At 40.0% G+C, this 24,549-nt stretch overlaps 1 protein-coding gene and 1 pseudogene across 2 annotated transcripts in view; one reads left to right on the forward strand and one right to left on the reverse strand.

Moving 5' to 3' along the window:
- The window catches only part of sptbn5 (spectrin, beta, non-erythrocytic 5), a 67,843-nt gene extending 43,294 nt beyond the window's left edge, over positions 1-24,549 (forward strand). The window contains exons 68-81 of the mRNA XM_080870517.1: positions 515-694; positions 782-937; positions 1,034-1,251; positions 1,780-1,969; positions 2,050-2,226; positions 2,651-2,758; positions 2,936-3,696; positions 3,919-3,967; positions 4,045-4,113; positions 4,820-4,903; positions 5,884-5,975; positions 7,004-7,120; positions 22,504-22,700; positions 23,181-24,549. Coding sequence (XP_080726643.1) covers positions 515-694; positions 782-937; positions 1,034-1,251; positions 1,780-1,969; positions 2,050-2,226; positions 2,651-2,758; positions 2,936-3,696; positions 3,919-3,967; positions 4,045-4,113; positions 4,820-4,903; positions 5,884-5,975; positions 7,004-7,120; positions 22,504-22,700; positions 23,181-23,335 — 2,553 coding nt within the window. The 3' untranslated portion in view covers positions 23,336-24,549. The remainder of the gene's footprint in view (positions 1-514; positions 695-781; positions 938-1,033; positions 1,252-1,779; positions 1,970-2,049; positions 2,227-2,650; positions 2,759-2,935; positions 3,697-3,918; positions 3,968-4,044; positions 4,114-4,819; positions 4,904-5,883; positions 5,976-7,003; positions 7,121-22,503; positions 22,701-23,180) is intronic.
- LOC308389605 lies at positions 7,697-17,915 on the reverse strand (annotated as a pseudogene). The gene is made up of 12 exons (XR_013974737.1): positions 17,886-17,915; positions 17,165-17,221; positions 14,138-14,219; positions 11,522-11,570; positions 11,225-11,435; positions 10,887-10,945; positions 10,727-10,789; positions 10,365-10,582; positions 10,115-10,219; positions 9,953-9,995; positions 9,584-9,906; positions 7,697-9,471 (listed from the first exon to the last, which is right to left on the reverse strand). The product of XR_013974737.1 is annotated as an uncharacterized misc_RNA (transcript).

Consider the following 24,549-nt stretch of genomic DNA (forward strand, 5'->3'; position numbering starts at 1 on the left):
GAGCTATAACAGCACCTATTGAACTAGTTTTTCTAACTGTAGAATCAGTGACGGGACTTTAAAAAATCTGTCCATCCTCTTATCTTGGGCGACCGTGGTTTGCCTGCACCAGTGTGTGAATGTGAGAATGAATGAATAGTGGAATTGTAAAGCGCCTTGGGTGCCTAGAAAAGCGCTATATAAATGCAATCCATTATTATTATTATTATCCAATTCAGGGTAGCAGGAAGTTTGTTCAAACTTATGAAAACAGAGGCTCCAAGTTATATTGATTGCATTTGTTTGGGTTTAGTTTCATATTTATTTATTGTAGCATATCAGTTTTTGGCTTGAAAAAATCTTAAAAAGGAAGAGACTTTACTGGCACACAAATAGAGAAAATGGTCAGTTTGTAGTAAATATTAAACCAATGTTCTACCAGGGTGTATATCTTCTGAAACTCTTAGGTCTCAAACTGCTAATATCTCCCTCTTTATTCATTTCTTAGCTTTTTGTCCCTTCTCTCCATCTATAGGTCCTTCAGAAGAAGCTGGAGGTTCTGGTTTCAGAAGTTTCCGGTTTGGGTCGCAGCCGACTGACCTCAGTACAGCAGCTTGGCCGAGGGCTGCAACAAGACGATCAGGCTCGCAGGAGGGATGATGCACTCAGCAGGCTGTGGGATGAGCTCAACAGTAGCATAAGGACCAGAGAACAGGTATAGATCTGATAGATCAAGCTACCTTTGGATGAGTTGATCTGGGTTAGAGGTTGTGAGAATGATGGTCTGTCCTGTGTCCTTCAGAATCTGCAGGCAGCAAGGGAGATTCATCAGTTTAACCACGATGTGGAAGAACTGAAGGGCTGGATGGCTGAGAAGGAAGCAGTACTGGACTCAGAGGACCTGGGCCACGACCTGCATTCCATCCAGACTCTGATGAGTCAACATGAAGCATTGGAGGTAGGAAATGTCCACCAAACACTGCATCAAAGCTAAGTGGTGGATGCATGACAGCTGAATGAATGTTCCTGCCTCGTTGTCTGTCTTTTCCATCAGAGGGACCTGGTTCGAATCTCTGAGGAAGTAACCAGGAGTAGAGAAGTAGGTCGCACACTGAGCAAATCCCAGCCTCAGGCCAGGTCCTCTGTGACTCAGCGGCTGGATGACCTAGAGGACTGCTGGACCAGTATCCAGGACAAGGCCTCCCTACGACGGGCCAGACTGGGCCAGGCAGAAGATGTGCAGAAATACCTTTCCCAGTGGACTGAACTCATGTAGGTTCTGTCAATGGAAAAAAAAATTATTCACACACTACCCAAAATTCAAAAACACTACAAATAGTATTAAGTAATTATTAAGTTTAGCTTTATTTTTCTATACAAACCCCCAAAGTATTTGTGTTTCAGCCTGGTCTCAAACCAGGGACCTTTCATGTGTTAGCCAAATGTGTAAATCACTACACTGTGGAGTCCAGTTGGTAAAGCTCATTGACATTGGATTAAACTGCTTTAGAATTTTTATCTGCAAGCGGCTTTACACCCCAGGTCTTCCTTTCATGTGATGTTTGACGACATCAGTTTCATATCAGTTGTCAGTTGTTGTCACCCGCTCTGTTCTGGGGTCATGTGCCCAACTCCACTTTCCATGTATGTGCACAGAAGAGTGTGCAGGTGCCAGAAAGCTACTCTGCCAGATATAAGCACAAATGAAAATAACAACCTCTTTGTTCCTACCAGCAGATTACCAGCTTTCTCTTTCAAAGAAGCAGTATTTTAAAGATTGCACATTGTCTTGTGTTCCAGGGCGTGGCTGAAGGAGATGCTGTCTCTGGTGAGAGGGGAGCCTCAGAGTGGTGAGGGAAGTGACCTGGAACAGCTCATTAAAAAGCATGATGAGTATCGCGTCCAGATTGACAGACAACTAATCAAATCACAGGCCGTCAAACAGAAAGGAAGTCGTCTGATTGAGGACGGAAACTTCATGTCTGAGAAGGTAGTTTGGCACATCAAACATCAACAACAATAGAAATGACTCCGAATGGCTGATATCCCTCTGTATATTCCTCCTCTCAGGTGGAGCAGCGTATCTGTGAACTAGAGGAGCTGGAGATGCGGGTGGAGAAGGTTTGGGAGGAAACCAGGCTGCTGTATCAGGAGGATCTGGAGATTGTCCTTCTGCAGAGAGAGCTGGAGCAGGCTGAGCGCTGGCTGAGCTCCTATGAAAGCACTCTGATGGCTGAGGAATACGGGGTATGCGAATGCTGAGAATTGGACAGAAAAGTGAAATGGACAGATGTCTCTATGGGTCAAGCACACTTTTCACTTTTCAACTCTTTTGTAGCGATTCATGGAAATTGTTGCCCTGTATCAGGGTATATTTTTGCCTGTAGTGTGTTAGTAATGCAGATAAATGCAGAGGTAGGAGGAAAAAAGATATCTAACATAAAATGATTTGCTCCTTGTTGTCCATCGTTCAATATGGATGCGTTTTTATTTTACCCCTGAAGGAAGGCCATGTTATACCTGTTATAATAATAGACTCAATACACCTGTTTGAAATAAACTGAAATTATTTTTGAAGGAAGATTTCAGAGGATGGAGTCCCCAAGACGTCACTCAGAACTCGTGGCATTAAAACGTCTCTTAACCAGAACATCTTCTGTGGTTCCTCCAGGATTCTGTGTCTGACGTTATGGAGCTCCTTAAGAGGCAGGAGGACTTGGAGGCCATGATCCAGGCCCAGAGTGACCGTTTCATTGCACTTCAGAAAAAGAAAACACAGGTAACATTAACAACAGGAAAGAATAGAGTTTCATAGACTAAATCAAAGGCTTTTTCCCCAAACACTGGTTTTCTCTTTCTTTATTAGGTACTGAGATCTTAAAAATGTCTTAAAACCATTTATTTAGATTTTTGTAGTGCATGAACCCTGTTAAAAACACTTTCTTTTTTATTGCAGAGGGAAAACAGACTGGGTCTTCATGGAAATGAGGAGAAGGACCTCCAGTACAGACAGCCTCCAGCTAGAGTTTCCTCCCTGAGAAGTAAACCATCAGAACTAAAGACCCCACGGATCTCCTCTAGAGACGTTCATGGGGCCAGCAGTGGCAGGCAGACAGACAGAACAATCAGACCATCCGTGCTGGAGAAGAAAGCAGAAGCTGTCTCTAGTTCTCCTAGCCCTCTTCTCAGCCCACCACTAGGACCTGGATCAGATTCAAAGATTATTAAAAAAGCAGAATCGGCTGACAGCTCTGATGAGTCCGATGAGTCCAGTCCCAGCCCGACAGTTAACGCCGGGAGAAGGCAAATCAAAAATTCACACCTAAATTCTAACACTCCCCTTGGAGAATCAGCGGATTCCTCTTCACAACCGCCTCCTCAGTCCCATTCACTAAAAGAGACTCGGCCTAGGTCCAAACCACCTGTGGCTCCAAAGCCCAGAATTTCCTTTTCAGAGCAGGCGTTTGGCTGCCGCTCTGATTCTCCGAACCTTCCAGAGAAACCCACCACTCCACCAAACTCACCTTCAGCAATCAGACGACTTGTTGCCCCCACTGAACCGCCACCACCTCCACCTGTGAAAGAAAGATGTATTCGCCCTAAATCACCAACATCAAGGCAGCCCGATGTGCCTGGCTCTCCTGCTCCACCTGCTGCTGATCACATTACACCACCCAACGCCCCGACGGCTGCACCAATCACAAAGGAGGATAAGACGTGAGCATGCCCCGTTTCCTGCTGCTTTGACATCGACTGGCTGATTCCTCAACTTAAAAAAAAAAAATGTTACTGCAGTGGTTTCAGCTCATAGCAAGAAAATATATATTAATCATCCATGGGATCAGTATGCTGCGCTAAAGAAATTGCACACACATAATTATACAAAAAACATTAAAAAGTAAGTTAACTCATGGTTGACCTTATTCCCCCCTCTCCTAGACCTCAACAAAAGTCTTTAGATCTAGCAGAGGGGCAACCCGAACCTGAGGTATAAACTGTCTTATTCATTAAATTAATAATAATTTAATTTAATAATGTTCTCACACCTGTCATACTTACTGCCAGGTCACACCTGGGGAGCCAATCAGAATGGAGGGCGTGTTGGAGATTAAGCTGAAACAAGGAGGAAACAAGGTGAGAGACATGTTACACATCTGTAACTGATGATATGATCTTTATAAAGATATCTAAAAACGAAATTTCATATTGGGCATGAACTCAACGTGCTTCTTTGTTTGATACATTTTTAATTTTATTTACACATCTCTATCAAACTGGATGGACAACCTGATGGAAAAGGAGCTATTCGGCTTCCCAGTTGGATTTTCCAATTTTTATGTCTTGGTGGTTGCTAACACAGTATGAAATCATGCTCTTTATAAGGTATCCAGTTGTGATTTTGTTGCTGTACTGAGTAGCTGCTTAACGGAGGAAGATGCTGTACTCAGGATTGTTTCTAAAGGCTAAAGAAAATAATGTAACATTATAGTGTTGCCCACTTAAAGTGAGAGGAGATAAGCAGAGTGAATTGCTCTGTTGTTTTCCTCGTACATCCACACCCTAAAGACGGCAGAAGCTGATACACAGTGGTGTATTTTTAATGCCATTAGCCAGTAAAATGAAGGTCTTTTATTACTTTTTGAAACCTACTTTGAGTACCTGGATGATTTATGCCAGTTTTCTTTTTGCCACTCTACCCTTCCATTAGCACCGGTGGTTTGAGAGACACCAGTGGTGCTCCTTTTATTTCCTTTTATTCCCGAGAACCTTTTTGGGTTATGGCAGCCTGTTTGTTGTGCCCACTGTTGAAGCATTGGCTGAGGCTCCTCTTTTGTTGCAGGGTCTGGAGCACTGGGAGGAGGTCTTTGCTGTTCTGCAGGGAGAGACTCTCAGCCTGTTTAAAGACACAGCAGCTGCTGCACAGGTAGAGAACATTAAAAAGCCACTGCATCACTGACAGCACTGCCTACATGACATGACAGCAGTTTGGGTAAAAACAATTAAGTCCTGTCCTGAGTGCGTTTAGCACCATAGCAGATGGACATGTTTGATGGTATCATGTGTCCTTGACACAGTGATCCCATTTACCTAGGCTCCCCTGAGGCTGGGTTTGTATCTTCTCCCAAAATCAAACTGAGGATCTTTCTTTCTTTTAAGATGAATGTGTGAGTGTATCCTGAGAAATGACGGGAAAAAGAAACTCAACAAAAAACAGCATTTATTTGTTTAAAGAAAACATTAAAAAAAATAAAAAAAATAATAAATTCACACATTTCTTTTTCTAACGTATTCAACAATGAAGCAAATAAGGGCTTCCATTAATAGAGATTAATCGAGATGGCAGTCATGATTCTCTTTTTTTCTAATTCAGTCCTCATTTAGAATTTGAAAATCTCTTCATGCTCTGAATAGACGCCACCATAATCAATGCAGAAGCTAACTTTAAAGGTTTTCAAAATATTTTGGTAACTTGAACAAGGGTTTTTGACTTTTATCCAAATCTGGAGATTTTTATTTTTTCTTTCAAAGTGTTTTTAGCATGATCATCTTTATTGGAAACATTTTCATATATTAAATTCAACTTCCTTAACTTCAAGTTGCTTTCAAACAATTATGTTTATGCAATGAAATGAAATGTCTGTTGGAGTCAAACTCAAAATATTCCAAAATTCAAAGGAACTTGCTGCCAAGGCTGCTGTTTTTGTGTTCTTCAGACACCGAATAATTACTCGCAGTTGAGCGTAGGTCGTGTCTAATGCATACTCAGTGTGTTACGAAAAGGAAAATATTGCAGCTTATTTTTCTACAGGAAGGATTATAACCACAGTGTTCTCCATCTGCCTCTGCACGTTCACTAATAATCTCAGTGAGGTTACACTGTTTAACTCTGTTGTGCTTTCACAGAGGACATCTAGGTGGCCTCCTATCAACGTAGTTGGAGCAGTTTGCAGGGAGAATCGCTACTACAGAAGCAAGGAGAACACTTTCAGACTAATGTAAGAGCTGCACGCTTCATGAACAGTGTAAACACAAGCACAACACAACATTGGAGCATTGGAAAGTTGACTTTAATGTTGTTGCTAAAGTTAGAAATCACAGCTTCTCTATGCTGTATGACTGTCTGATGTATAGGACATTCTGAAACTTCATATTTACACTTAAAATTGGCTACTATATTTTTTGGACTAAAGGCGCACTTAAAATCCTTTAATTTTCTCAAAAATCGACAGTGCAGCTTATAATCTGGTGCGCCATATGTATGAAGTTGATGGTTGATTGTTAAAGCATTGCGGCTACCGTAATCAGGAGCCTCGAGGATCCCTTCCAACATAAATGAATACAGAATACTAAACAGCAGTGACTTTTGTAGTGTTACTGAAGTTGGACTAGCTGGTATATAATGATGTGCTACATGATCGGTAGTGACACAGCTATGTTAGCATAACATAAACACAGTGAAGCTGGAGGATGAACGCTAACTTTTTTCCACTCGATAAAAGTTAAGGTGAGGGTTCCTGATGGTTAGAGACAAATGCAGTTGCATGGCAGGATGCTGTAAACGGAAACCTCAAACTTCAGTCAGGAGAACTGAGATAATCCATCCACACTATGAGGTTAGTCATTAATATACTGCAACAACATGGGAACAGAGCAGCTGTGAGAGAATTCAACGTTAATGAATCAATGGTACGGAAGTGGAGGAAGCAAGAAGAATGAAATGAGTAAAGTTTGACTTATCTGACTGCTTTGTTTCACTTATTGCGCCTTATGTATAAAAGCAGACCAGATCATTGACAGTGCGCCTTATGGTCTGAAAAATACGGTATTTGTTTCTTAGCACTGTGAAACTATATTATAATTTTGAAAATTTGTGGCTCACCACTGATCTTTCAAATAAATTCCGTGCCATACTTTGGTCTCAATTATGCATTTCTTTACATCATTATATGCCGTATTTTCTTATGCAAAACATTCTTAGGAAGACTTATTTTTCTGTACTTGTGTTGTGCTTTCTCTCTCTCAGACTGGAGGATGGCAGTCAGTATGTATTTACAGCATCAAGCAAGGAGCTCCAGCTCATCTGGATGAAAAAGCTCCAGAACTGTCCAGAATCTGCCAGCAGTGACTCTGACGACTCTGGGTGAGCGCTCACTCATGGTTGATCAATTTTAATAGACCTAAGACAAAGCTCTCTCTCTTTTGGATCATAAGTGATTACTCAGTTCAACTGGAGAATGTGAAATATTTGAGCTTAAGCAAAAAAAAATAAAATAAAAAAAATAAAATAAAAGTTGTGTATCTCAAGGTTGCAAATGAGAACTGAAAGAATTAAAAGGAAAGACATTTACAAAAAGTAGCTGAGTGGAAATTCTAAACTACCGATTTGTAAGTTTGGAAATTGTAGTTATGATAATGCACCTTTAAAAACTGAATAAGTGCAATACAAATTACAGTATAACAAGTGGGATTAAACATAAGTGTTAATGTCAAACATGTAACCTCATCATCTACTGAAACAAGACTAGTGATATAACCTAAAATCACTATCACTCAATATCAATAAAAGCTGGTGATAACAACATATTTTTGGTGTTATTACACAAACCTTTATACGAATTGTTCAGTGTATTCCTACTCAGATGGTCCTAGGACAAGCTAGGGTGCTTCACCTCCTCTTGGATCTGTTGTCATACTTTGGAAAGTCCAATCACTTTAATAACAATAACAGGTTGTTTAAAATCAGAGTAACATAGAAGGCCTGTCTGTTTCTATTTTCGTTTTGATAACACTTTAAAATTAAGCTTGTTGATAAGAGAGCAAAACAAAAACAAAAAACAGAGAACAAGCGTGAGCCGTGAAGAAAACATGACACAAACGAGGCTTTCAGGATCAGTCTTGTGATGTATGCCACTAAGTGGCTGGGGAACTCTATGTGGTTGCACATCGATGAGAGGGGTTGGCCCCCAGTGCAAGATGTACATCATGTATTTGGAGCTGCTACCTGCTTTTATACCTCTCGAGCCCTTTTGTCCTGTTCTGGTCCAGCATGTCCTGGTCAGCACCGGTGTTACAACAGTGGTTTCTTGCATAAACATGCAGGTCAGGACATGCTCCCATCCCCTGTTAAAGCTGCCTCGCTCTCTGTTGTTATGGTGCAACATTCATTCTCTCTTGCCTCTTGAGAGGGCAGCTCAGTTAAAGGTTTGCTTTCAACTATGGTGGCAATGATCAAAACTGTGAGGGCTTAATCTACAACGGGTGTGTGTGTGCCTATGAATGGCAAGTGTAGGTGTGTTTTCTCTTTCCAGTGCTCTTTTACAAATGGAATGCAGCAGCCCTGTGAAGTCTCTGTGTCCTGTGATGTGCCACATAGTTTCATTAAACAGATTCAGGATGTTTGTCTGCTTTGCTGACAGCCAGGTATAAAGCTTTACATAAACAGATACACTGCCACTGGATTTTGGAGGCCATTTCCCTAGCATAAAGTACCAAAGGTCTCTCCTTGCCTCAGTGTGTGAGACCACATACCACCAGGGAATGGCAGCCTTATCTGTTCCATTTAAAAGGGTTTATATGTGACAAACCCAGAGGGTTCATATGAGAGGTTGACCCAAAAGCAGACTCAAGAGCTGACTTTTTGATCAGGCACCAAAACAAGGACTATCAGTACACACGTGCACACATACACACAAACACACGCCTGTGGAGAGATCTCTGGCAAGCAGTTGTGAAACAGAGGAAAGACTGAAATGGTAGAGGAAGGGTTTTTGTTGTATGAGAGCTGCAGGGCTGTTGAGGCTCTGCAGAAAAGGGTGGAACGTCAAGCTAATTAAGCAGTGAGCTAAGACCTTCTTCAATAGAGTGTATGAAGGTAGCCGTGGTTTGGGGGGTGCAGGACTGATCTGATTCTGGTGAGGACCAGTCTGCTTGAGGAGAGGAGGGCTGTAGAGGCTGTGCAAAGGGCCCAGGTTGGAGGTCGTTAAGTAGCGACATCATATTTTTTACAGTTTGGCTGAAGAAGGGAGGCGTTGGTTGGCATTCAGTGGGTGCAACAGAGGAGTCCAGCAATTTAGATGGAGAGGAGTTCTCCAGAGAAGCAGGGCTGTTCGGACTATATTTAGGAGTATTAGAACAGGAGAGTGTATCAGGCTGTGGAGTGACAGGGAGGATTGACCACATGTCATCCTGTCAGTGAAACCAATAGGCTCTTTTTGGTTTTTAAAGAATGTGTCAGGGGAGGCACATAATGTGGATAGAGAAGTATATACAGGAGAAGCAGGGTTGGTCTGATTTAACTGAGGACCAGTGAGTGGAGAGGAGGGCTGCTGGGATGGAGTCAAGCTGTTCCACCACTGACAGCAGTGCTTCATCAGTGTCACTGACAAAAGTGGCCTCTTTCTGGAGCTGAACGGGTGCAGCAGAGGAGACCAGTGATGCAGATGAGGCACCCCAACCGGTCGCAGCAGATGGCCGCCCCTCCCTGAGCCTGGTTCTGCCGGAGGTTTCTTCCTGTTAAAAGGGAGTTTTTCCTTCCCACTGTCGCCAAAGTGCTTGCTCATAGGGGGTCATATGATTGTTGGGGTTTTCTCTGTATCTATGAAGCGCCTTTTGTTTCAATTGAATTGAAATCCATATGAGAAGCTGGGAGGACCGGATTTACTTGACACACAGGCGCATCAGCTGCTGTCTGTGTGTTCTGCAGCTGCACACACGCTGACTGCTGATCAGGAAGGTTGGTAACAGCTGGCTGCTCAAGAGGCTCCTTTGTAACTGAATAGGAAGAAGATGGCTGTGTCTGAGCTGGCGTCACACAAAGCCTCTTGGCCTGTTGATCTTCCTGTTTAGGTTCAGATGCTGCACAAACAAACACAAACAAAAACACAGTAAGTCTTCTTTCGTTAACAGATTTCCGTCTTCTTTTCATCACATTTCACATGAAAAAACGTCGTAATTCCCAGAAATCTCCTCTCACCTGTGCTCGAGGTGCGATTTCGTGTTCTCTTCCTCTTTTTGCCCTAAAAACAAAAATATGAGAATTTTCATCAGTTGATCCAAACTCTGTGCACTGGTTGTTTCATAATTCAGTGCAGTGATGGGCACATGTATGAACTGCATGTTAGCACTTTGGACATACGTAGTTTTCTTTGGTGGACCAGTCTGGATGCTCTGTGGCGTGACGGCATCTCTCGCTTTCAGCCTGATCAAAATATTTCGCTTGTTCTTTTGAGAGAGACCTCCACTGAAGACAGACAATCATGAGAACCCACTGTCAGCATAGATAAATACTCAGCTACACTGTTACTACAGGGCAGCTGGCACACATGCACAAACATGAGCATAAAGCATTAACAGATGCATAAATATATGCAGAGTTACACACTTACCCTCTTTGCCACAGCTGCATTTACGGCTGCACTGGCAGTTATATTCAGTTCCACCATCACCTTTGGCCTCTGCTCCTTCAGGTAAAGCATGAAGGCGTTTGGTGGCTTCTTTATGTACAGCCGGTCCTCATCCTGTTGGGCTTCACATTTCCTTTTTCTACAGGAATAAAACACAGAGTCAGTGCACATGTTAGCATTGTGTACAGCTGTGAGCAAAGTAGTTTAAAAACATGAGTAAAGCTGTGAAACTGAATGTAAGGAGGCACCATTAAAGGAAGCTGATTACAGTAATGCAAGCAAACATCTGCAGAAAAAAGACTGATATCTGGAGATAACTGACACAAAGCACCACAGAAACTTACTTTGGAGTGGAGGTGTTGGATGGGGGAGCAGGAGGGACAAAATCCCAGACTGGAACACCGTGCCTACACAGATGCAGAGACGGATACGAGATAGCAGAGTTTATGAAGATACAGATGTTCAGCAGCTGTGTACACTGGTGTGTTTGTGTGTTTTACGTACAGTTCTCCAGCAGGATGCAGGTACTGGATCATGTTTTCTGGAATCCCGAGCACATTACGCTTGAAACACACAAAACACACAACAGATGATGAGAAAAGCTTCCACTCGGTAGAAGAAGTGATCAGTGGGAGGAGAAGATGTGCATAAAACTACATTCATACATAGCTGGACTTTGATCTCCTGCGTTATTCTTTGGAATTATGTTTCACTGGCAGCGACTAAGTTTACTGTTCAGCAAAGCTTCACACCACATTTATACAAAGGTGAAATACAAGGAAGCTGAGAGCAGAGTGATGAGTCCAACACTTTTAAACATCTTTATCAATAAAACTTCAATGAGACCTGTCACTACCTCTGGGTGTCTCAGCTGTCCCTGGCTGACTGTAGAGGTGAGCTGGTGCTGAGACCATGAGTGGAACCAGCTGCTGAGTCACAGGAGGAGCTGGTTCTGGGAGGATGTTGCTAAAGAATCCTCCAGTCTGAGGATCTAATGCTGGCTGAGGGGGAGCAGGTGTCCCAGAGGGTAGGATGTTTGCCCCAGAATGCCAACTTCAGGAGTGGAAGGCGCTTCTTCTGACTGCATTGTCTCTGAAATATGATTGTTTTCGTCCCTGAGGTCCATTTTAGAGACAGACGGGTTGAGGGGGTCGCTCAGAAGAATGACAACTTCTTCTCTCCGGGATCCTGTGGCACACATTCATAAAAGTGTTATATTTAAGTGTTATATTTGTAAAATAATTCAAACCAAACTGAGAAATACAAAAAAACTAACAAACTAATTAATACTTCAAACGATGCTAACCTCAAACTTTGTTAACTCTCATTACTTCGCTGCATTTATATAACAGCAATTGTTCTTACTTTGTAACAAACAGTTTAAAAAGATAATGCACTGTTTCACAATTACAGTTATATATAATATAATGAACAGGTTTCAGTTGTTTACCAAAAAAATGTAAATATCATATATATGTATATACAAGAATCTGCAATTCAACAACACTAACAAGGTACATGAGGACTTGGAATTTGATTTTTAAAAAATACATTTGCTGACTGACGGGTTTTAATTTTGCATCAGCTTAGCCAGTTACAACATTAAAATAATGACTTTTCTGATTTAAAACCTGATTAAGCTGACCTGTACTGCAGAAGGAAATAAAAAAAACTGTAGAAACAAGTTGCTCTGCAGATTCAAGTTTTACAGGCATTCGTGTTATGAATTAATACAATATGATGCATTGTTGAGATGAATTCACCCCAAAGTTTGATTAAAATGTAACAAGAATGTGCTGTATGAAGGCAGTTACTGCCTACAGGTTTATTTAAATACTGCAGATATATTTTAAAGTACATTTTTCTGATAATACCATTGCAGTTTTCATTTAAATTTTAATTCGATACTTGTTTTTTTTTTTTTTTTTACACGATGTGAATTACTTAGGCTACGTTCACACTGCAGGTCTTAATGCTCAATTCCGATTTTTTGATCAAATTGGACTTTTTTGTCTGCTTGTTCACACTACAAATAAAATGCGACCAGCAAACGCGCTCTAGTGTGAACGCTCAAAGCGGCCCACATGCGCAAAAGAAGATGTCACACACAACGCGCTCTGTTTAGACCCAGAGCAAACAATATTGTTTGACTGATGGCCCTTAATATAAAGACTTCGGACTTTACGTTTCCCAATTTTTGCTTTAAGTTATTTTGTTATTTACATAATAATGTAGATAACCTAATAATGATCCTTATTGCTGTTTTAGAGGAGCGCTGCTTCAAAGGATAGCTGCAGATTTCTGTCAGAATCTGCAGATTATACAGTACAAATAAAATGTTCACGTTTCTCCAACGTTGTCTTCCCAACAGTTTCACTGACATCTACACAGGATGGCCAGGAAGCGTTTGCGATGTCTTCTCTGGCGCTGATAATTGGCGTCTGTCTTGTGTCAGTGACGTAAAAGACAGATTTAATGCGACATGACCGTTCAAACAGCAGTCGCTTTCTAAAACATCGGATATGTATCGGATTCATTACCACATACGAAAGTGACCCAGATCGGATTTGAAAACATCGGATTTGTGCCGTTCACACTGTCGGATACTGATCGGATATGGGTCACATAGGGTCAAAAAAGTCGGATTTGAAGCGCTTTCGCCTGCAGTGTGAGCGTAGCCTTAGTTCACTGCTGAATCACACAGTAGCTCGATAATTCAAACTTTAGTTTGTAGACTTTGTTTACACGTTGAGGGACACAGTAAAACAGGAAAAAGGCTTTTCTCAGGGACTCTGGGGCAGATAGTTTATGTTGGGCCCCGACTGAGCCCACAGTACATGTCAGGGTACTTATTCCCTTAGTAACCAAATTGTAAGCAGAGAGACAAAACCATGCTCAGAAAGGTTAACGCTTGTTTTCAGTTTTGAGTGTATTGAATATTTCTATTACAATATGCAAAAAGTCCATCAGTTATTGAAGGAAACAGCTGTCGGATGTTGCTTTACACTGTAAAAAAGAATTCTGTACAAAAACAGTAATGTGTTTTTTTTTTTTAACGGAAGTTGAAAGACTTTCCTGTAAATGGTACAACGGAAAAATCGTCTTATTCTTAGTCACAATATATTTTCTGTGTCATTAATGGATTTTTTCTGTGAATAGAAAAACTGAAAATTCTGTTTCTATTACTATTTACAGTCACTTCTTTAACTTTAACCCATTAAATGTACGTTTTTATATCCTTAACCATACATTTCTATACAATTACACCATTATACACCATTTGCTTGTAAATTAAAACTTCTTAAAATGATCTGTGCACAAGTAGTACACAACAACATTGGTACATTTAATGCTAAATATTCTTTTATTTTATTTTATATTGCTTGTTCTGATGAAGACTTTTAAACTGTCAACAGCAGCTAAGTGAATAAGGATTTGTGTCCATGAACCCTCAGCATTGACAACACTTAAATGCCATAGTTCAAAATCCTCAATCCACACCTTTTGTCCCCTGTGTTCAAAATGCTCTTAGCTGTTAAAGTAGAGGAGAAAAGTTTGACATATTTCACAGCCATTACATGTTCTCTCAAAAAGAGGGCACAGTTACTTCCCAAGCAAAAACCTCTGCTTGTGCTCACAAACCCTAAATCGCAACAAATTAGACAATAATAAGACAAGTGACTACAAAATGACACCGGAGGTTGGTGAAGAGCAAGCATGAAGTGAGAAATTGTGTGCACACTTTCTAGTGATACCTTCATTTACCTGTGTGATAAAGTCCTGAATGTAGCGTGGTAGTCCATTAAATTCCATCTGAGCTTTAAAGATCAATTTATTCTGAGGAAAAAAAGAAAAGAAAAGAAGTTTTAAGATGTTAATTTTTTGTTGCTATTGTTTACATTTAAGATTAAAAAAAGGAATAAAAATACAAAGTTTAGTATTAGGTGGAAAATGACTTGAAATAAACTGAACTTGTACACCTACCATTGAAAGCCAGCAAGAAAGAACAGAGTTTTGGTTTTGTTTAGATCTGCTGTGGATTATCATTATTAATTTTCCTAAAATAAATGTAGAGTTGCAAACACATAACAGCATTCCGTTGCAATATAAGCAGTTTATAATTAAAGTAACACGCAAACCTTCACAAACTAAATCAATCACAACATTAAACTCACCTTGTTTTTGTAGACAAGGTGATCAGGCTTTTTGATCCTCTCCTGAGACCAGCTGCACTGCACCATCAGCATCTTATATCTTCCTTTTTCACTCAGTAAAGTGTTTCCTTTTGTTGGCTCTGCACGTGCAAGTGTGTGATCACAGGTGAAATAAGGGATATTTTTCCATTGCAGGTTTAGAGTGTTTCATTTAGTGATAGCTGTTGATCCACTTTTCAAATAATCTCTAAGGATCTGAATTTTTAAGAAAGACACAAATGTCCCTGCTTATTATTAGCTTGATATAGACATAACAATTTACAATATGTCAGCAGCATCCCCACATGGCATATAACACCCCTGCAGACCAGCACTGCGCCTATATTATACTTTAGTCAACATATAGTTATAATTTAACTACAATTAGCTCAATGGGGTCACAAAAATTTCCCACATACTTGAAATGATCTACTCAGCATTACAAAAATTACATTTTCAAGAGAAGTTGGAGTAAAAATGTGTTTACAGGAAAAATGTGTCTGTCTACAAATATTAACTAAACATTTTATGTGCTACAAAATGGACATAATGATAAATGTGCTGAGGTGAAACTAAACTTTCAATAATATCACCACTATAGTTTGTTAACCAGGGGCGATTCTAGGATCAGAGCTTTGGGGGTGCTGAGCACCCAGAGAGCTGCCCAGCCAGCCAAGATACACTTTACTCGTCACAATGAGACTTCTTCCCTGTCTCTTTCGGTCCCTGCATCCTCCCTGTCCTCATCGTCTGTTGTCTTCGTCTCCTTTATCAGTCATCACAGTTTTACCCTCTCTGTGCAAGTCTGCAAATTTCTTTATTAAATCATAAGATTCTTAAATTCATCAAGTCTCTCTGTGCCTGGGTCCTCGTCACAAAACATGACATCACTGTTTTGTACATTTTAACACAATTGAATCCCACATTTGTGAAAGAAAAGCAAAACACTTTTTTGAAAAGTCTACAACAAAACCATCAAATCTGATAAAGGTTATTTAAATGCTGCAAAAGAAGAATGGATTGGAATAAAAAAAAAAATACATATCCTAACCTTAATTACTGCGGGAGAATAATGAATGATGCTCATAGTGAGTAAGAAGTAAACTGAGTGCATTTTTTGGACAGAGATTAACTTTTAATGTGTTTGTATAATATAATACAGATACATAAAAAACACTCCCGAAACAGAATAAATTCTTACAAATACATTATTACAAAATATTAATAAAAACCTATAAAAATGGAGGCAACTTTGCCTGTGGTAGAATGTATACAATGTATGAAAAAATCTTTACTGCAGATACTAATTTTGTGTTGTAAGATTTCATGCTTTGGTACTTGAGAGAGCTTGACTTTTTTATCAGGTGGTACACACTGTAAAACGTTTGAGAAACACTGTATGTGTGATTAAGATTAAGGAACTGACCTCCCAGCCCATTATTCCGTCAGTGGGCTGGTTTCAGTCATTATGCTAATGTACTGTTTATAAGGTTGGGGAAACCTGCAGTCAGCTGAGACTGAAGAAGTCACTTGGATGGGTGACGAAACGTTTCTCCCACAAAACGCTACGTCCAGATGAACAGAATCGACTTTTGGAGAAGTGTATGTGTGCTTTTGGAAAACATTTAAAGCTGCTGTACAGAATCTTTGAAACAAGCTTAAAACATTTTTAGAATATAAACAGAGCATCTGCTTCTCTTTGCAGCTCCTCACTCCACCAGGGCTGTTTGGCTCTTTCTGATAGTGTGCAAATGTGATGTACGTATTGCGGCAGTCATACAGACAACTGGACGGTCCAAAAGTTGGCCTACCTATTACTGGCTGAGGTTTTAGTAGAGTTTTGGCTGAACCACATAAAAATATATCATTAATTTTAATCTCCCCAATCCATTACAATGTTATGTCGGAATGTTGTTAAAGAGGGTCAAAAATGTTTCAACCCAGTTTGTTTTGCAGATTCTGTACAGCAGCTTTAATATAGAACCAAAATACATCAGTGACCTCCTGACCCAGTATGAACCTTCCAGATCCCTCAGGTCATCTGGATCCGGTCTTTTATCAGTTCCCAGAGTCAGAACCAGACACGGAGAAGCTGCATTCAGCTTTTATGCTCCTTATATCTGGAACAAACTCCCAGAAAGCCTCAGATCAGCTGAAACATTCAGTTTATTTAAATCCAGGTTGAAGACTCACCTGTTCTCAGCTGCATTTGAATAAAGCACCAAATCCACACTTTTAAGCTTAAATTTCAAAACTAACATTTTAACTACTGATTTTTATCTACTGTTCTGATTTTATCTGTTTTGATTTTATATACTGTTTTGTTTGTTTGTTTGTTAATTAGTTAGTTAGTTAGTTTGCTTGTTTTAATCAATTTTAAATCATGCTTTTTATTTGTTTTTGTTTCTAATGTCTCTGTAAAGCGCTTTGAATCACCTTGTTGTTGATATGTGCTATACAAATAAACTTGCCTTGCCTTGCCTAGGGAGGACACAACTTCCAGATTGTGTGAGTAAAATCAGGTTTTTTCTCTTTGTCAGTTTAACAGTTTCTGTTGTGCCCGTCACTGTTCCCTGTCTGTTTTCTTACCTGGTTCTTCCTGGCCTTGTACTTTCTCTTCACGTTCCCCTCTTTCTTCTCTTTGGACTGACAATCATACACAAATAGATTGTATTCAATTAGATGCAAAAATTACATTATTATATAAAAAAAACTATTAAGATCACTAATAAAAAGTCCTCTCTCAGTGTACTTTCAACCGAAAGGCAAATAACCAAACCACATGAACATCTAATAAAAGATATAAACATTAAAACACTGATCCAACATTATTCTTGATTAACGGATCATTTGATTTTACACTTGTACCTGAATGTGGCTCCTTTTTTTGAAAAAACTTCCTTATATCCATTATGAACTTGGCTGTCTCTGTACACACACACACACACACACACACAACAGGAGTTATAAGGTTAATGGGCATTCAGTCAGTTAGCTAGTTAGTATCCATTTCAAACAGGACAGTGGTAACAACAGTAGGCTGCATTCAATTATAAGTTTTAGATTTTAAATAAGCTGTATAAATTTCAATGGGAGCAACAGGACGGTCAAATGTCGCTGATTTTACTACAGAGCAGGACGGATTATAGGGTAGCAAACATCATTGGAAAACACGTTTTCAACACTGCAGGTTACCTGGTGTAATGTTTTTCAGCTAAAAAGAAACATGGCCTGACTCCTACCTAACTATATAAAAAGTAACTTAGGGTTAAATGCAGCTAATATGTCCTGTTTTAAGCCAGGCACTTACCCCTCCGCTCCGCTGCGTCTCAGCCACCATCGCTCTGGCAGAAAGGGTGCTAGAGCCAGAGCAGGGGAAAAACGAGCTGTAACAACAAAGTTCTGTATGCTTTTTATATTTTTAGTAGTGTGTCACACAAACAGCAAATATTGTCAAAAAAGTAAGACATCTTTGGGGGTGCTTTGATTCAATCGCCCCTGCTGTTAACTATCAAATTAGTCTATGCTGGTCAGCTAGCTAAAAGTTTTTATGTTAGCAGCCTAAATCACAGGCTAACATTAGCATTTGTTAGCCAGTCAGGATGGTCTGAGGCTAAAACTAGAGTTAGTGTAACTTTGCCTGAAACCCTTTAAAGTCTTCAGTAGAGGCAACTGTAAAACATAGTTAGCTGTCATGTTAAATTTAAATAATAATCTAAATAATATGCAAATGTACTGTTTATAAGATTGGGGAAACCTGCAGTCAGCTGAGACTGAAAAAGTCACCTGGATGAGTGACGAAACGTTTCTCCCACTGAAAACGCTACGTCCAGATGAACAGAATCAACTTTTGGAGATTTACTTACCTGAATGATTGAGAATGCATCAAGACGATGACAGGGAAACTATTTCAATTCAGTTCAATTTTAATTATATAGCACCAAGTCACAACAACAGCTTTATATTCTAAGGTAAAGCCTCTACGATAATAGAGGGACAATGCCCTGTAAGCAAGCACTTGGCAACAGTTCTCCCTTTTAACAGGGAGAAACCTCCAGGAGCACCGGGCTCAAGGAGGGGTGGCAATTTCATGGGTTGGGAGTGAGCATTGGAAGACAGGACTAAAGACTAAATTGATCAGACTAAAACATACTCTTTGTGCTATCTGTCCACCTCCCTGGCTTGAGAACAGTAAAATATTACCTCTAATATACTTGATAATAGATATCTGAGATTCTATAGATTCTATATTCTGTAAATCACAGGTTTGTGCTAAATGTCTGTTTGTGTTGAGGACCAGGTATTGCTGAAAAAAATCAGTTCATGAGCTCCAAAGTGCTGGTGTACTTCTTCATTTTTCATAAAGTAAATTAAAAATATAACTTGTCCAGCTCCAGATGGACACCCTGTCAGAGACAATAGCACTTTCCTATGGCACTTAATTAAAAGCAGCTTTCAGCGACAATAGCCAACTGTGGCCACAAGATGGTAGTAATGTAAATGCTAGGTGCACATATTAATGAACATGCAAGGAACTTTATGACAGTGCTGTCTGAGCTGAAAGGAGAGAGATCGCTTTACTTTGGTACATTTTTATTGAAGTCTATTTTTAGATTTGACAGGGCAAAGATTCAGTTATTACAGACCTCCAAACCTCTTGTGATCTTCAGGTTGGCTCAAGTATGTAGCGAGCTTCACCTAATATGCTTCCATGGCCAAGCAGCTTTATCCAAACCTTACATGGTAAAATGGTCTGTATTTGTATAGCGCTTTACTTGGTCCTAAGGACCCCAAAGCGCTTTACACTATACGCAATCATCCACCCATTCACACACACATTCACACACTGGTGATGGCAAGCTACAATGTAGCCACAGCCACCCTGGGGCGCACTGACAGAGGCGAGCACCAAGCACAACACAAAGTGTCAGATGCACTGGTGTAAAGCACCTCTATCGGTCTCTGAAGCAGTGGAATACCTGATCTCTTCTCTGTCTGGTATGACAGTGTGAGCCGGAAGAACTGCACATGTCTGACAGCATTTTGCCGTGTGTGACCTTTCCTCAACCTCGTGGAAAGCCTTCACAGCAGAGTTCACAGCTGCAAAGTGTGACCTGACATCATATGAAACCCTATGGATCACACAAGTTCATATGTACTACTATGTACATATGATTTGGGGATATATAAATAAAACTGAATTCAATTGAAATGAAATTGAATATGCGTGTAAAGGCAGATGAGTGATTACTTTTGGCAATATAGTAAATGTCACCTGCCTTAATAGCGAGGTATTTTCAGCCAGGACATGCAGTGGCATGAGTAAGTAGTGATGTGACCAGCTAAGGATTCAAATAGTTGTAATAGTGAATAAACTGTCTTAATTAAAGTATATACATCAAGATAATGATAATATTAACAAACATATGAAACAACAAAGTCTTCATTCAGATGACATTAAATCATCCCGTAGTTATCCTGCTATGAGCTTATTACAGTGTTCTGTTGAATAAATAGGATTTTCTCTCTGATATTAAAAGGAAAGCTGTGCCTCATAATAGTTTGAGGTACATTTATTTAAAATTAACAAAGTATTATTTAAAAACTATTTATTTTAGCTGTGTAAGCAGCCATAACATTTCTGCTTTGGTCCTGTGAATTCTGTTATTAAATTAAGTTGCTGGAATGGACAGAGTCCCTAATACAAAGCATTACAGGCATGGTTTTTGGGGTCAGAGAGGACGGTTGTCAGTCACACGTGTTTGATGGAGTTTCAGGCTGGAATGGTTTCCTTCAAACTGTGTAAGATAATTTGACTTTGACTTTCACATCTACCTATTCACACTGTGCACTGTGGGGACACTGGGCACCTCTGAGGTGGGTGAGAGGCCAAAGAAATGAAACTCCCCACCAACAGGATTTTTCTTTAATGAGATACTTGGACAAGGTGAATTACATTCAGCGGGCACACAATAGTGGAAAAACACACGGTGGCACAGGACACAGCTATGGCTCTATTCAGCCGTCATGCATTGCATCGGCTTTCGTTTGCTGCATGGTGATGAAATATGGAGCACTGCAGTGACTGCATGACTACAGCAGTCACAAAATACACTGACGAAGGGATTTCTGTGGGACAGATTGAGTACGTTTATTTAACAGGTACAGAAATTGACATGTAAAAAGGAAATGCTGTGGTTTTCACAGCAGTTAGTGGTGGGGTTATTTGTTGAGGAACTGAATGCTAAAGTCATGAGCTCAGACTGGGATTGTTGTTTTGAACTGTGGACTAACCAAAGACTATTTTAAAAGATCTGGATGTAGTCTTTGGTCTAGATCGTAAATCCTATTGAATAACAATTCTTTACAATTCAATATCTGTAGATATTGTCCTCGTGTTCTGAGATCCATCTGCTTACTCCTTTCCAGCCTTATCCTCTTTTCTAATATGGCCACGTCTTTCCCCAAAAAACATGATAGTAACAGCCCAAATGCCAGACTTGAGGCTTCATAATGGTAGTCCACAAAGGAAGGATTGTGGCATGGAAACTGTGTGCTTGCTGGATAACAAGATATAGCTTTTAAATTAAATAAACTTGGGTTTTTGTTAATGCTGATTTGTTTTCCTAGTATTTGCCTGCTTCAAGGCTTTGTGTTAAGCTAGAGTGACCATGTAATATCCTAGTCCTGTCAGCCAAAAATTCACAGGATTTCTAGAGCATTCACAGGATTCCAGAACTAGATGTAATAAAAATGTAATGCATTATATAGTATATAATTGAGGCATAACATACTCAAAGTATAGGCAGTACAAGCACAAGCACTGGCTGGCGCCTCTCAGCAGGCTTTCAGAAGTTAGTCAGGTGGAAAGAGAAGAAGGAATTGAGTCTTCTAAGGGAGCGAAGCCTTAAAGAGACAGGTTGTTTCAGAGGATGAACCAGGGGCTGACTGTAGGGCTAGTCAATGATAAATAAGGAAGTAAGGATTTTTTTTTACCTGTCAGCCTGAAAGGCTTATGGGGATATTGTTCGTACCCTGCTGGGCGGCCAGGCAGCTATAGGCGAGAGGTGTGGATAATTCAAGAATGACGTGATATAGGATTTTCAACTTATCATAGGTGCATCTACTCAAAGTCTGACCTTCAATTTATTTGAGTTGGGTTTTTTTTAAAATCTAGCACCAAATCACAATAACAGTCACTTTTATATGTACCCTACCATAATACAGAGAAAAGCCCAACAATCAATGACCCCTGTGAGCAAGCGTGTGGTGATGGTGTTAAGAAAAATTTAACAGGAAGAAACCTCTGGCAGAACCCGGCTCAGGGAGAAGCAGCCATCTGCTGTGACCAGTTGGGGGGTGATGGGAAGGAGACAGGACAAGAGGCATGCTGTGGAAGAGAGCCAGAGATTATTAATAACTAATGATTAAATGCAGAGTGACTTCTAAACACATAGTGAGTGAAAAAAAATGTGAGTCAAGAAAAAACCTCCACCTGACCTCAAAAACTTGACCTGAAAGTCATATGTCAAGGTTTCGGAAAATCTTGTGAACAAGGTAACGCCACCTAGGATTGTCAAACTGCTACTGAAAAGCTTGCATGAGTTTAAATATCCTCTGGCAAGATTGTCTAAAAGTTTTTATGAATGCAATAACTCAAGACATCACCTAGGAATTGTACATTTTTACCATATATGAGGCTGAGGGGTAGCACTGGTGGCCACCAGTATTTTTTTTTTGAGTGGCCTCGCAAGTAGAGACAGAAATGACTGTAATAGTTAGCCCTTTAAGTAGAAAGCTTGTATCTCAGATCTCCCCCTGAATGTTGCCAAAGACTAGTTTGAGAATCATGTAAAACAGTTACTCAGAGTCGCATGGAAGGGGTATAATAGATACACTAAAATTAAAGATGACTTGTTGCTACTCAGGAGAGCGTCATCTGTCAACCTCAGTTTGGAGAAGCTGGCTGAGTCTCCAGATGATTCCTCATCAACCAAACCTCTCAGCAGGAGAGCTGAGAGCCTGGAGAGACAGTTATCCTCAGAGGGCCAACCTCCACCCAAACCTCCCCATACCTACTACAGCAGACATAACTATCCTGATGGAGGGGAGGTCAGGACGGCAGGTGAGACGTCACAGCAAATTTAACTGGTTTTCAAACTTGTCTCAGTCAAGTTTCAGCTTCTGTCCCATGAGGGCCAAGAAAAAGGATAGACTGCTGTAAAATGTGCATTTAGAACCATGTTATGTTAGGCAAGTGTTACACCAGTGCCAGCTTATGTGCACACTGACTTTCACAGGATTTATTTGCACATCACTGCAGAAAACATACCTTAACGTTTGTTCCACATGGTTACACACTGTTTCAAGGATGGAGTTCATTTCCAGATATTGTTAATGCACGCATATTACAGGTTTCAAATGGAAATGCAACCTTGGAGTCAGAGTTGCTGAAGATTTTATCAACGCAAACTCCTTTTTTTCATTTTGTCAATCATTTGGATTTGTAATCCATGCATTACTATAGTTTTTAACGAAGCACTGAACAGCGCTTAGATGACTTCTATGTCAATAATTGGCCTGATTGTGACTTGATGCACTGCAGATCCACAGAGTCTCCAAAGCCAGCCGTCAGTGCCTCCTCCTGCTTCTCCTGACCCCCAGGACCCGCCAGCTGTGAGCCCCCAAGTAATAGAGGACCCTGTGAACAAAGACAAGCCAAAAATGAACGTCTTCAGAAAGTTTTTTTCTAAGAAGTAACACTTTGGTTTCCATCCATAAATCTTGTGATGCTGTCCATCTCAGTCTCGTTTCAGATTTGGAATATTTTTGTTACCATCAACAATAAGGATACAAAGTCTTGACATGACTCTGCATGAAGTTTCATAGAAATCACATCATATACCAAATACAGATTTTCTTTTACAAGTACCTCCAGCAAATGAAAGGAGGTTATGCCCAGCACAGACGAAATGATAAAGTAACGGCTCATACCACTACTAGATTTGTGATTGGCTGCTTATTTTCCATATTTGCTGATTATCTGCTAGCAGCTGTGCAACCCACCTCCAGCCCAGCTCCTCTTTTTCATATTGTCTGACTTAATCTGTGCTTCTCTGTACTGTACTGGGTCTTACTGCTGCTCTCCCTGTCTCTGTCATTCTGTGTATACACATGGAAAGGTAACGTAAATAACTGCAAATGAAAATACCATAATCTTCTTTTACTATAGAAGTTCTAACTAAAGTAGCAATCAAGTACAAAAAAAACCCCAGCAAAAAAAAAAAAAAAAAACTCCTTAAGAGATTTTTGGAGAAGCACTTTATGCCATGGCCACAGTAAGGAAGGATTTGAAGCAGCCAGCAGGTCAGCAGTTCTACAGACAGATGTTAATGATGTGTTTACATCACCTCTAATGAGAATCTGCTCTCGGCCTGATCCCAAACAGTTTAAAGTGACTCCATGTGAAGACTTTGACTGCACGACATGATCACTACTTTATCAAAATTGACACTTGCTCTCATACAGAATGATTGACAGCAAATCAATTCAAGCAAATTTGTCACATTTAACTGGAGAAAAGATTCGCGAAGATATCGTTCAGCAGAGATGACGCTCTGCATTTTCACACAAAGAACTTTGGCTAATGATTCAACTCCATTTATTTATTAATGAGCAACAAATCCAAACATCTCCAGTCTCATTTTCTCCTCCATTCAATCAGATCAATAAGTGAATCAATAAAAATAATGAGTCAGATTGAAACTTGAAGAAATCATTTGGCAAAAGAAATTAAACTCAGTTGAAGTGTTAAAGTGAGAGTCATTCAATAAAACTGAATCAAAAACGTGATGTAACTTCATCATTTATCTGTATCTGTTTCTGCAGATCAGACTTCGACAATGTTACTTATCTTTTTCTGTATTTGTTTGATTGCTCTAAGATTGTTTATTGATGTGTTTGAATTGCTTTAA

The sequence above is a fragment of the Rhamphochromis sp. 'chilingali' genome (genome assembly GCF_963969265.1).
Source record: "Rhamphochromis sp. 'chilingali' genome assembly, chromosome: 21".
Lineage (NCBI taxonomy): Eukaryota > Metazoa > Chordata > Actinopteri > Cichliformes > Cichlidae > Rhamphochromis > Rhamphochromis sp. 'chilingali'.